The sequence below is a fragment of the Mixophyes fleayi genome, chromosome 1 (assembly GCF_038048845.1).
Source record: "Mixophyes fleayi isolate aMixFle1 chromosome 1, aMixFle1.hap1, whole genome shotgun sequence".
In the NCBI taxonomy this organism is placed as follows: Eukaryota; Metazoa; Chordata; class Amphibia; order Anura; family Limnodynastidae; genus Mixophyes; species Mixophyes fleayi.
Window position 1 is genome coordinate 435,811,652 of NC_134402.1, and position 13,759 is coordinate 435,825,410.

General features: G+C 41.2%; 1 protein-coding gene across 1 annotated transcript in view; it reads right to left on the reverse strand.

The window, feature by feature from the left end:
- The window catches only part of TARS1 (threonyl-tRNA synthetase 1), a 43,330-nt gene that overhangs the window by 15,678 nt on the left and 13,893 nt on the right, over positions 1–13,759 (reverse strand). The window contains exons 6-13 of the mRNA XM_075184617.1: positions 13,008–13,125; positions 10,044–10,108; positions 9,256–9,334; positions 7,157–7,303; positions 6,084–6,182; positions 5,138–5,304; positions 4,506–4,668; positions 1,005–1,142 (exon numbers count right to left, since the gene is read on the reverse strand). Coding sequence (XP_075040718.1) covers positions 1,005–1,142; positions 4,506–4,668; positions 5,138–5,304; positions 6,084–6,182; positions 7,157–7,303; positions 9,256–9,334; positions 10,044–10,108; positions 13,008–13,125 — 976 coding nt within the window. The remainder of the gene's footprint in view (positions 1–1,004; positions 1,143–4,505; positions 4,669–5,137; positions 5,305–6,083; positions 6,183–7,156; positions 7,304–9,255; positions 9,335–10,043; positions 10,109–13,007; positions 13,126–13,759) is intronic.

The following is a 13,759-nucleotide window of genomic DNA, read 5'->3' on the forward strand; positions in this document are numbered from 1 at the left end:
TATCCAGGACAAACACACAGTCTGTTTGCATTTCAAGCAACTGATAACAACCAGAGGATGGTAATTACCCAGTTTTTTTTATCTCTTGTCTGTTTACCCCAAACATGCATCGCTCATTATGAGCCGGAATAAAAACAAACAGGGATCACATGTACATACAGCACTAACGCAAGATTAACATGATCAATGTTAGAATAAACATATTTCTGGAGAGAAGCAACGGTGTTCATAAGTTAAATCTAATAAATGAAGGGTATCCCAAGCAGTGCAACTATTTTTAGATCATTTGTCACTTTCTTCTTTCAGGATAATTAAAGGAGATCTCTAGTCAACAATTTTTAAAATAATTTTGAGCTTCCTCATGAAGTACAATAGAACAAGTGCCATTTCTTGCACCTATGGTTTGGGACATGTTTATCGGCTGTGCCCCATTTACCTACGATCATCCAGGCTCACAAGCTTGGACAAGTCTCCTGACAAGAATGGTGGCTGGAATTCTCCTTTAATTTTACCTCAACAGAGATAGCAATATGGCAGCTAACGAACACAAAACTTCTTTACCACAAGGGATTAGCCACATTCTACAGGGATGTTCAACGCTACCGTGTGATCCCACTGTTGATAACGATTGGCTGCTGCTTCTAGGTAATATCACAGTACATTTGTGGGGGTAAGAGTCCAAACTCCCTGGCAAAAGGATTTAAAAAATGTCCAACACTTAGAAAAAGACTGGAGAATAACTTAATGCCATAGTTTGTACTGTACATTTTTATTTAACCCTCTACTTATATATACAAATCATATTTCCCATTAAATGGTAGAAGGACTAACAGAAAGGATCCAGCGGAAGACACAAAGTTTTACTGCACATGATATCCCACCTTGACCAGTGCGCTAATGGTGGACCTCCAAGCTGCAGCGCCACCTAGTGGGGTCAGTAGCCGGGAGGTATAGATTTCTCTGAGGGTCTATAATCCCATTCCATCATTACGGCCATCTCTTACCTTCTCAGCCTCATTCCAAACTTCAACATCACCGAGGAACTTTTCTGGACGTGTGGAGAGGTTTAGCTTGAAGGTAAAACCAAAGACATTGTACACAGAACGCAGGAAATCAAGACAACTCTTGATCTCTTCTTCAATCTGCAATTATAAAAGCACAGATCCCTATTACAGCCCTGAGCAGTAATCATGCGCTCGTTATTCTGTGAGCTGATAACGTGCTGTTATATATAATTAAAACAAAATCTGCATATTTTATCTCTTAATCATGTCGCTAACAGCCTAGATTAAATTTACATCACAGGATACAGAATGTCATAATGTTCACGTCGAGGTGGGAAAGTAATATATAAATCAGAGGTGTTTAATGGCAAAACTCTGTACACACAATTTATTGTAATGATGGAATAGAATAGTCTGTTCTCAAGTTCACTATAGAAAGGTTGTTTAAGGTCACACAATGAAACTTAAACTTCATACAAACATTTTATGCAAAAATACAAAACAATCTTACAAATAATTGTTGCCAAACAGTAGGACTATTACCCTCCACTACAGCATACTAAATACCACCCCCATATTTATTTCTACATTATGCAATCGCATACAGCGGTAGTTTGCAACACAGTTCACCTGCAGCCCTCAGAGGCCATTCTACAGTCAAAGTGAAGGCAAAGCCCAATATTCTCTCCAGATAGACTGCACAAGCCCTAGTATAAATCACTATGCCCTCCACAGATACAGTAATTATCAACAATTACATGAATGTTAAGGGCCAAGTTCACTGTTTATTAACTGTTAATAGAAAATCCCCCCTTAGTAAATATGGTTTTAAATATAACTTTCTACCCAACTTCTGTACTTATCAAGTTACAGCAGCGATGGGCACCCCCAATACACTTCAGGGACCGCATGGTGGGGATCCTCTAACTTTTGAGAGGGCCACACATGACACTTAATCTCTGAAATAAGTTAAAACAATACATTTAATCAAAGAGAGAGACCCCAATCTGTAATAACATATCAGCAGACATAGTAACCTAGTGTTACAAGCTATAACAAGATCATTAATCAGCCGACGGCTTATAGAGGTCAAGTTTTGCAAAACTGACAATAAAGTGGTAAGGAACTGGGGGCCCCAGGTGAAGGCTCAGGGGAAGGGGGGGGGCGCAGGTGAAGGCTCGGGGGGGTGCCACAGGTGAAGGCTCGGGGGGGGGGGGGGGAGGGGGTTGGGGGGGGCCACAGGTGAAGGCTCGGGGGGGGGGGGGGGGGGGCACAGATGAAGGCTCGGGGGAGGGAGGCCCACAGGTGAAGGCTCGGGGGAGGGGGCCCACAAAGCCCTAGAGAGGCCTCTTGCCCATCACTAGATACAGGCGTCGATAGGCACTTGTACAGCAGGAGTATCATCATCAATTATTTATATAGCGCCACTAATTCCGCAGCGCTGTACAGAGAACTCACTCACATCAGTTCCTGCCCCATTGGAGCTTACAGTCTAAATGTAACATTGTAACAACTGTTACGTTGTCACCAGTGCAGCTCGTATAACAGCGATAGGCAAACTTACACATTTCAGGGTGCAAATGGGCGGCCCTCTAACCTCCAAAAGGGCCACACATTTACCTTATTACTGAGATTAGGGGACAAACAATACATTTAATGAAAGGAAGAGACGCCTTTCTGTAATAACATATCAGCAGCATTATAAACAACTGTTACAAGTTATAACAAGAAACACTGGCAATAAAGCGGGAGCTGCAGGTGAAGGCTCCGAGGGCCGCCTGTAGGTCATCAAGGTCATATGACATACCACAGGGATATAGAACTGCTGCTGAGAACCATTACTCGCCCTGGCAGGTTGATTTCTTAGATACTAGAAGAATGAGGCGGTGGAAAGGGACAGTGCAGACAGCAGCATAGACAGGATCCGTGCTGGCAGCTGACATTAACTGATATTGCAACTAGAAAAATTTGTAAAGGTGGAAAGTGCTATAGATATAGATTTGTAGCAATAATACAAGGAGGTAATGGGGCACTTCTATTAGTATTAGGTTAGTGAGGAATAATATACAAGACAGTTATGGTACAGGTGAATGTGCTATCATAGCCCTCACTGTTTGTGACCATTATACCAGTGAAGTCACGTCAAACAAAGCTGCTTAGCACGCGCTATAAGAGCCTATAAGAGCGTATGGTGCATAACATACAATGATAAAAATTACCCCCAATCAGGTCAGCAAGATGGATATAGGATAGGGACAGAGTGAGAAACCTTAGGAACCGATCTTACAGTTACAGCAAGAGATAATGAATCTTCAAATGCAAATACGTGAGACAAACAGAATTAGATACAAATTTATACTGTACGTGGTATATTGCATACAAATGGGTCAATTTCCCTGCCAATTAGAACATGTTGTGTATGTTAGAAGACGACCTTTGTTGTCATTACTGGACGGATTGTAAAAGGATACAGAAAGTAATCTCTGAGCCAGGCATAATAGATCATGTATAATGTATAACAATGTATCAACAGATGCAACAAGCTGCAAAGGGTAACAAATTGGATGCATGAACTATGTTTCTTATTGCTTTAGACAATACAGTTATCCTCCACCACTTTGATAGGAACCTCCCATCAATACTATGTGCTGCTGGGGATCCTGCTCCTTCCACTATATAACTCTCAGTCTATGGCTTCCTGCTGCCTCCATTCTACTCCTCACATCATGTCACTGCCCCTGTCACATGCAGCCCTGTCCTCGCTGACATAATCACACAAGTGGACTGGTCACTGCCTCCCACAAGATTAGCACAATCATTTCCTGAAATAATCTGTGCTACTGTGAGCATTCTTATAATCTGATTGGCTACAGGTTGTTCTATACCCATCCACTTCATGAGTGGAGAAATACACTCAAACCCTAGTCAAACACACCTTAAAAAGTCATGGATATTAATTCTAGGGAGAGACGGGACAACCATTCATGATGCAGCAGGTAACCCGTTATTACAAGTCTCATATTATCATGGTCATTGTAATCCAGGGGGGAAGGAAGGGGGGGGGGGGGGGGGGTCATACTAACCTTAAGTAAAGTAAAATATTTCTTCATATGAAATCAGAAAATTTCACTTTTATTGCAAGTTTAAGAGATAAACCCATTTCCCCAATTATGGCTACAACATCTCCTAGGTCTAAGCCTCATTCCCCTGTTCACCTTTGTTCATTCCCTTATCAAGAGATCTGTATACTAACAGTTAGTTCTCAGCGCAGGATGGTATCTAGACTCCAACAGGAAGCTGTGCTGAAGGGGAGGCTGGGAAAGCAAAGAGTTCTAGGAACATGAAGAGGAAAGAACCTGACAACAGCTGTAACCTTGGCGCAGAGACAAAGATAAAGCGCATACACTGTGCATCAGTCATTAGTAAACCAAGCTGATAATGAACCGAGATGTATAAGCTCTGATATGAATTATATTACACAGACCAGAAAGGACATTTTACCTGCTCCATGGCGCAGAATATATGGGCATCGTCCTGCTGGAAGCGTCTCACCCGTGTCAGACCTGTGAGCGCACCAGACAGCTCATTGCGGTGAAGGACTCCGAAATCAGCCATGCGCAGCGGTAACTCCCTCCAGGAGCGCGGGCGGTGATCAAACATCAAACTGCAACCCAGACGGAAAAGGGTTAGAGAACGATCGTCTGCAGTAATTCTCAGATATAAGTCCATAGATTACTCAATCATTAAACGTAAAGAAGAAGATCTGACAATGCACACAAAAACATAGAATATTTTTGGAAGATTTACAATTCAATGAGACATTTAAAGAAGAACCACATTAGAATCTAATTCTAAATAAACGTCATAAATATGGTAACTTTGCGTTTCCTGTGTGAGATCACTGTAGGGAGCGCTACTGTGCTGTCCAATCAGTGTTCTTGTTACATGTGCGACTCTGGCTCTACCCAAAGATCTACACTGTGTTGGTCACTGGAGAACAGAGAGTTGTTGTTTAAGACTAAACATGAACCTTAACTACAGCGCAGTGAGTGGAACAATGGATAATACCTGGCAATAATAATAATGATCAGACCTGAGCATGTGTATAATAATCACTGTGTTGTATCTCTTACCAGTGTCCCGGGCAGTTCATAGGTTTCAGAGCAAAAATCTCCTTCTCCACTTCAAATGAGAACATGTTATCGCTGTAATGCTGCCAGTGCCCGGATGTCTGCCACAGCTTGCTGTTGTAAACGTTGGGGGTGACCACCTCCTGGAAGCCCCGCTTTCTGTACTCTTGCTAAAAAGACAAAAAAAAACCATGCAGGAGATGGGAGAGACTAGTAACACAAGACTGACACGTTTATACTGTTCTGAGAATACACAACAGTGTCACGTCTACTATTGGTTGAACCAGTAATGAGACTGCAGCCAATCAAAGCACCAGGGACCAGTGACATCATTAAGGTACGAGACGACAGAGCACTAACTGGCCCACGCGCAACCCAGTGCTCGTCCCGACTGCCGCCGGCTAGATCTATCCCAAGAGACCACACGAGGGCCCGATTTGGAGAAATATCCGATTGATTGGCAATCAGGTCGAATGACTTGAAAGCATCTAAAACTGGGATTTTTTTTTATTTTTTTTAAAGGAGTGATTGTGGTATAAATAATATTCCCAAACATTGGGCAATTTTGGAATCTAAGCTCCATCAGTTTCAACAAATTTATCACATGATAGACCAAGAATGAGTCGCTGCAGGATTATGGTAAAGGAGTTTGTTCTGAGGAGATGTCAGCATACGTCTCCTGCACACAACGATGGCAGCCATTTTGAGACTGACACCTAAAAATTCACTATGAACTAGTGCCCAATGGCGGTGACTGACTCCTATTACATGGACTGTATTGATGGGCTCCATTAATATATTGGTTTAGCCCATAAAACGGCTGCCTCCACTGTGTGTCTCAGTGAGGTCACCTCTTCCTTGTGACCGGATAGGCTGCATTCTCATGAATATCAATCCAGACCACAAAATGGCCGCTGTGTGCAGACAACAAGTTGCCTTCAGCACTTACCCTGATGAAGTTAATCAGCTGGTTATAGATGAACGCTCCTTTCGGGAGGAAGAAGCAGCTCCCGGGGCTCAGCTCATGGAAGAAATACAGCTCCTGGTCCTGTGTGAATACAGACACGGCCGCACGTCAGCGCTACAGACACTTACTGATTGCCGGCCAAGAGGCCACAGAATCTACTGTTTAAAATAGTAAAAATAGAATACTCCTATTAAGATGACCATAAGTTACTAAATATCCCCCATATTCTTGTATAACCCTGTAGTATAAACGTATATCATGAAACTATAAACTAAGACTTTATTACAGGTCCTTAAAAGTTCTACCAGTGTTGGACTGGGTGGGAGAGTGTCGCCATTTATTAGTAAATGCTGAGAGATATGCGATGATCGGTAACCACGGACTCTGGTTACCTTTCTGTATCACGTCCATTACACACGATTCTATATAGTTGTGTCGTGTTTCTAGAGGACTCTGTGGCAGCACTGTGTTACCTTGTGTGACAGACTACAGATGGCTGCAATGTCAGATATGCTGAAAGTATGGATGATGTAGCTCTTTTATAAATTTGTTGTTTCTGGTTATTTTTATTTTAGTTTATAAAAGTTATCCATTTTAAATATTCTTAACACCACCACAAGCAAAATAAGCTCATACAACACGTTTTCACATTCGCTTTACAGATTATAGAACAAGAGCATATTTAACAATGTGGTTTCCAGTCAAAAAAAAAAAAAAAGGGTGCAACTTCCCCATGTGAAACTAGGATCAATAGATCAGTAAAAGTAAAAAGAATTTAACCAGAGGTTCCAACTTCTACTCAAACCTATTCCAGCACTCTACTTAAACAGGTCAGTAGTCGTGTTCACCTCCAGAAATATAACCAGCGGGATTCTGGGACAATATTTCACATGGTACAGAACAGTAAACACTTATGTGGTGCTTAGCGTTGCGCTGCCACCTGCTGGAAAGTAAAATTACTTCTCTCCTTCGCCAGAGCCCGTGCAAGAACAGGTTAAAGAATATATAATTATTCATGTGTAAGATTCTGGATCATAATCATGTTTAGAACTTACTTTTCCAATCTTTCTGTGGTCCCGGTTCTTGGCCTCCTCTTGGAATTTCTCCCACTCTTTCAGCATTTTTGAATCAGGAAAAGAAATTCCATATATTCTCTGCAGGGTTTCCATATCAGCCTTCCCTTCCCAGTAAGTGGAGGAGTTCTGCAAAACACACGGCAGCCATCAGCAGAGAGGACACAGCACACGCGGACTCTGATGCAGATCGTCTATTCACACTGGCTCTTGTGCTTGAAACAAACGCAATACTCACAAACACATTTCAGAGACTTTCACTATGACCTACACAAGGACTTGTCTACCTCATACAAATGGGCAGAATTGCCAAGTGGCAGATTAATGAACTTCCATAGAATTTCCAAGTGGCGTTATCATTTCATCATCATCATCATCACCATGTAGCCACTGATTCCGCAGCGCTGGACAGATAACTCAATAAACATCAGTCCATGCCCCATTGGAGCTTACAGTCTAAATTTCCTAACACACACACATACACACAGACAGACAGACAGAGACTAGGGTCAATTTTGATAGCAGCCAATTAACCTACCAGTATGTTTTTTTGAAGTGTGGGAGGAAACCGGAGCACCCGGAGGAAACCCACACAAACACGGGGACAACATACAAATTACTCGCATATAAGGCCATGGTCGGGAAGTGAGGCAGAATTGCTAACCACTGAGCCACTGTGCTGCCCAATCATTTAAACCTTTACAATATCATTAACTACTCAGAAGACCGGGATAATATCTGTAATACACCTAAACATTTGAACTATGAATTTAGTGGAACAAAACACTCCAAAACTATACAGTGATTATTGATTAAATGAAGGCACTGGTGGCTTCAGTTGGTGTTTATTGAAAGCCTCCGGTGCAAAAATCCTCTCCCACTGTCCTTTCACCAACCGCTGATCTCTAAAGGTGCAGAGACGCTGTGGGTTGAACAGCCAAATTTGTGGTTTTAAACTTCACTGATTGCAAATTGCGGTGTGTACTGGCGCAAAAAGACACCTGATCCAGATCAGCATAGGCGTTCGATCAATATCTACCAGATGGTGATCGGAATGAGCGGTAAACATGGCTTCCCAACCGCAGCCATGTCAGATGAGGCCTGGCCAAACTGGGGACATTGGGCACATTAGTAGGATGGGGCACTACAAGAGATAACAAGACTATACATATAATACGGGTGCCCAACCTCAGCCTTATGTACTTCACAAACCTTGTACTAACCAGAGGGTCGTTGTCTCAACACAAAAAAAAAAAATTGTCCTCCTATCATCCTCTTACTTCCCAACCAATGTGTGCTAAGTGATAAACTAATCATTTATTTTTTGATTTATGTACACAACAGCACAGTAGTTAAAAATTAAAGACATATCAATATTTGTTTAATTAAAGGCCGATCCATAGTTAACTACGCTGACACCAAGGCAGAATATAGGTCCTGGAGATAAAACCTGTATAATACTCCACTTTACCCCTGTAAAGAGCCCATGTACAGTGTCAATCTAGGGCAGCACAGTGGCTCAGTGGTTAGCACTTCTGCCTTACAGCACTGGGGCCATGAGTTCAATTCCCGACCATGGCCTTATCTGTGAGGAGTTTGTATGTTCTCCCAGTGTTTGCGTGGGTTTCCTCCGGGTGCTCCGGTTTCCTCCCACACTCCAAAAACATACTGGTAGGTTAATTGGGTGTTAACAAATTGACCTTAGTCTCTGTCTGTCTGTCTGTGTGTGTTAGGGAATTTTGACTGTAAGCCCCAATGGGGCAGGGACTGATGTGAATGAGTTCTCTGTACAGCGCTGCGGAATTAGTGGCGCTATATAAATAAATGGTGATGAATCTATCTCTACCAAAACCGGAGAGGAGATGGATATATAAACTGGGCGACTTGTATAACTGGGGCATCAGATACCATGCCTAGGCATCGTGTGGTACATACAATCATCTGAGGGTTTATACTCTGAATACCTGTAGATTTCATTTCAGCTGCTCTTTAAAGTTTCTTCAGCAATGCAGGAACATATGTGTGAAACCTATAGGTGACGTCTATGTCCCTATGGCTGATACGTATATCACACTCATTACCTTGTGAATCTTGAAAGCTTTAATCTTCCCAGTGTGTCTCACATGTGGTCCTCTACAAAGGTCAATTAAGGGGCCACATCTAGAAGGGAAAATCGGACAGCCAAAGAGTTGTTAAAGCTCATTGTTATATAAATACATATCTACTACTAGTGTAATGCAATAAACATTACATCATGATGGCTACAATAAGACATGAACAACACACACACCAATGGTTCAGATTTCAAATGATAATTGATAAGGTATTTCCTTTTAAAAAGCCTCAGCATTTCTTTTGCTTGCATTTAGGAAAGTATATGTGAGTTTTATCCTACAATGACATTGCGCTATGTCAAGGGGTCCGTCTACCCACCTCACGCACCTGTACCAAGCTGTTGCATTGAGAGATGTAGAATAACAAAGTGTTTGGAAGCAGAGGATTATGGGACAGAGACAGAACCAATGGCTATGTAAACAAGCTACACCTACACCTAGATTACACGTCTAATTCCAATGGAATGAATACTAAGGGTTTCGTTCTGAGTGGCCTCAACTATTTTAGGGTTACCCATAATATAATTATGTATTTCTTAATTATAATATACAATACCTTGTATGACTTTACGTCCTTTTATGTACACTATATAATAACGATCATTAAACTGCAGGCTTGTTGCACAGCGATTTATATATTTTTCGTTATTTCACAAAAGGCTCAAGAAATCCCACTCAAAATGGCAGTGACCCTTGGTCTGTAGGGGAACAACCCCTAACACCTACAATACAACATTCTAGAACACACGGTTTACCTGTATACGGTGGTGGTTGGAGTGTCCACTTTTTCATTTAAGATTCTGCACTTGAACTTATTGTACTATTAGAGAAAAAAAAATGAAGAAAAAAAACAAAACAAAATTTTACTTGACGATGAAATGGAGAAAAAAAAATAAAAAAGGTCAAGATTATTTGCAAAACGACTATCAATAAACATGGAATTGAAATCAAAGTGTAAAGAAAGGGGTATTAGGACCACTAAATGATCATAAAACTTTGCAACTTAAAGCTGCATTATCGCCTTGAGCCAACTAGCTCCGCCCCCTGACCGGAGCCCTGGTGGCTGCTCCATCGCTCGTCTAATAGTCCCAGCCAGAAACAGATTGGCAACCGCCAATCTGCTTCAATTGTGAAAATCCCCCCAGACCCAATATTGCAGTCTTATCTTTACCCTATATCCACTACTATCTTTCATTTTAATCAACGGTCGTATCCCTGGATACACTTTTCAGCTAAAAATTGGTCTAACCCTTTCTTAAACATATCTATTGAATCTGCCATCACAACCTTCCCTGGCAATGAATTCCATATCTTGACTGCTCTTACTATAAAGAGCCCCTTCCTTTGCTGGTTGTGAAATTTCCTCTCCTGTAACCTTAGGGGGTGACCGCGTGTCCTGTGCATAGTCCTTGGGGTAAAAAGTTCCTATGAAAGTTATCTGTATTGACCCTTAGGGTCCGATTTAATTCTGCTGCGAATAACGCGGCATTAACAGTATCACTGTTAATACGGTAATTTTAACCTGGATTTCATCTCGCAGCTCAGGGAGCCACGAGTAAAAATCCAGCGTTGAAATTACCGTATTAAGGGTAATTATGCGCAGTTTTACCATAATAACAGTAAAACTGCCATCGGCGCGTTATTCGTGGCAGAATTGAATCGGCCCCTTAATGTGATGTGTGTGAAGCAATCACCTTATATTTTACTTAACATTTTTGCGTAATGCAATCTGAATTCTATACAATCTGATTTATTTTTTTATTGTTTATTCAATTTGATTGTATGCCTTCCACAGATTGATACAACAAAAATCAGATTGTATGAACAATTTTTAATGTAGGGAGGAATCTTCAATTGTATACCGACATCGTTGTACATAATACTAATTGCTCAGACAGAAAAAACAAAACACTGATCTGTATCCAGCCTGACTGAGGATTAATCACGGACAGGGTTATCCTGGAAACTGGGTGGATTTTCAGGACTAGTTTATCCTGCAAGGATTACTCATAGCAATATATTCAATTTGCAGGAATAATTAAACCAAATATATCTTCCTACACTGTCCTCCACACCCTTTCTAAGTCTGAAACGACTGTATCTGCTTAATCGATTAATATGCTGTGTATATCAAAAGCAGAAGAGACATCATAAAAGATTCGCATACAGAAGAGGACATTCTAAAACTTCTACCTACATGGTGAAATCAATAAACCACAGTACCACAAGCTATTGTCATCTGTTATCAGATCACAAGCTATTGCAGCCTGTTAAAAGCTTATTGCCGGATCCTCCAATAGGATTAAACACAAAAAGGTAGACAAGAAAAAAAGAAATCTCTCTGATTAGAGTTATTAAAATTAGTTTAATAAGTAATATTTTTGTCTGTCATTTGCAGTCCCTTTATATAAGGTAACTAACAGTTTAGGTTAAGTTGCCATTTCAATGTTTAGTATAAACTGGTTATTATCATAGATATGTAAGGTGCCACAGTGCTCCGCAGCGCCGTATAGTAGGGAAAACAGTACACACATAAAACAGGGACATATATAAAACAAGGACATACAAGGCAGACAAAATAAATGCAGACATGAAAACAAAGGGAATGGAGGACCCCGCTCAGAGAGCTTACATTCCAAGTGGTTTCAAATAGTTGGCCACAAGTTGCGTAGTGGTCTTTTTCTCTGTTGTACAATAGCAATATGATGGTCAGCAATATATACATAAAAAGTGGTGGGTAGCATTGCTCCAGGACAAACCATGTTGCAGTGCAGGGGATATAAATCCATTTATGTCCATTTATTTTTCTTGCATGCAAGGAAATACTGACTGCTTCTACAAGCAGCACACAATTACTGGACAGCTTTATTTTTAGAGATAGGAGATGCCCCGTGCAACGCATCATGGTCCAAAATTGCTTTTTTTTTTTTTTTTTTTGGTCTGCTCCTAACTCAGCATTAGGCCTAGAAAGTCTCCATTCATCATCACTGCACTGACACAAGCCTTTGATCACATATGTATAATAAAACATACCTTCCAACCATCCCCATTTACACGGGGCAGGCCCACCATTCCGCTCAGGACAGCTTTGTCCCGTGGGTGGGAAATTTGGCAGGTAGGACTCATTCGCTGCTCGTCTCCATTGCAGAGCAGCGGTGAACAGATGCCGCACGCACAGATGCGCACAGCAATGGATGGTGTTTAGAGGAGAGTACTTCAAAAGCATTAGGCACACCCTCAGGCCTCAGGGGTATGATCAAGCCCCATTGTGACTTTGTCACACCCCCTGTCCCGATGCCAGATTCCCAAATGTTGGGAGGTATGACACAGTGGTAATACAAAAGGGACTTGCTCTTTTTTTAAATAGTATGCAAATAAATTCCCACAGACCCCTCAGGTACAGAGGGTCTACTTCCCACTGATATCTATTCTGGTCACCCAAACGGTGAATAAGTTTAGTGAATACATAATATCTCTTAGCTTTGACAAAAAAGCACCTACAAAATGGATATGGAACTTAAATTACACATTGTGAAGATCAGTCATGTGCTACAACCCATAGCAACCAATCAGATATCAGCTTCTAGTGTAGTCAGACTACTGAAAGACAAAATCTAATTGGTTGCCGAGCTACAGCATACGTTCTGCTTCCACCATTTTGAAATGTGGCCATAGAACATATGGGCTGCAGTGACAAATGAAGTGATTTTCAGCTTTACCTTAAACATTTCCAGCAGGGTTTCTTTAGATACTTCCAACCGCTCAAACTGCTGTTTCTCTTTCATAATCTTTTTACACAGATTTTCCAGGCTGGTGAAGTCATTGCTGGACACCCCCCTGAGACACAAACATTACAATGCTATTACCCAACAGAAAGATTACAGTTTAATCAGTTCAGTGCCTTTAAAGTACATAGAGGGAAACACAACAGTTATAAGTAGTGTCCAGCTTACCTTTATTGCGGTATAAACGTTCAGTGATATATATGGGCACAAATCATTCCTTGCAGAGAACCTCAATTATCTGTATTTATATTAATTTTATTTTACCTCAGGGATACACAAGTTCCCACTTTTGCTTTCCTAGATGGTACAAAACTTGTTTGGCTTTAACAAGCTATGAATTTAAACAGTCACCCACAAAATGGCTGCCGATACTGTGTGTAGGCTAACTCTGCTTTCTAAATAGTATATTTCTTCAATTAATTTGGAATCCGTGGCATCCCCGTGGCACTTCTAGAAGGCAGCCATTTTAGTGGGTTGCAACGAGCATCCGGAGAATGCACCCGAAGACGATGACATCACAGAGGCCATTTGTGGTTTAGTCACCGCTTCCTAGTGAATTGGGTTCTCCTAAAGGCTGGTTTAAATCACAAAATGCCTCCACAGTGTACAGGTAATATAGAATAAAAAAAAAAAATTAAAAAGTTAAAAAAAAAATCATCTAACTGAAACTACATTTGCCAGCTGCG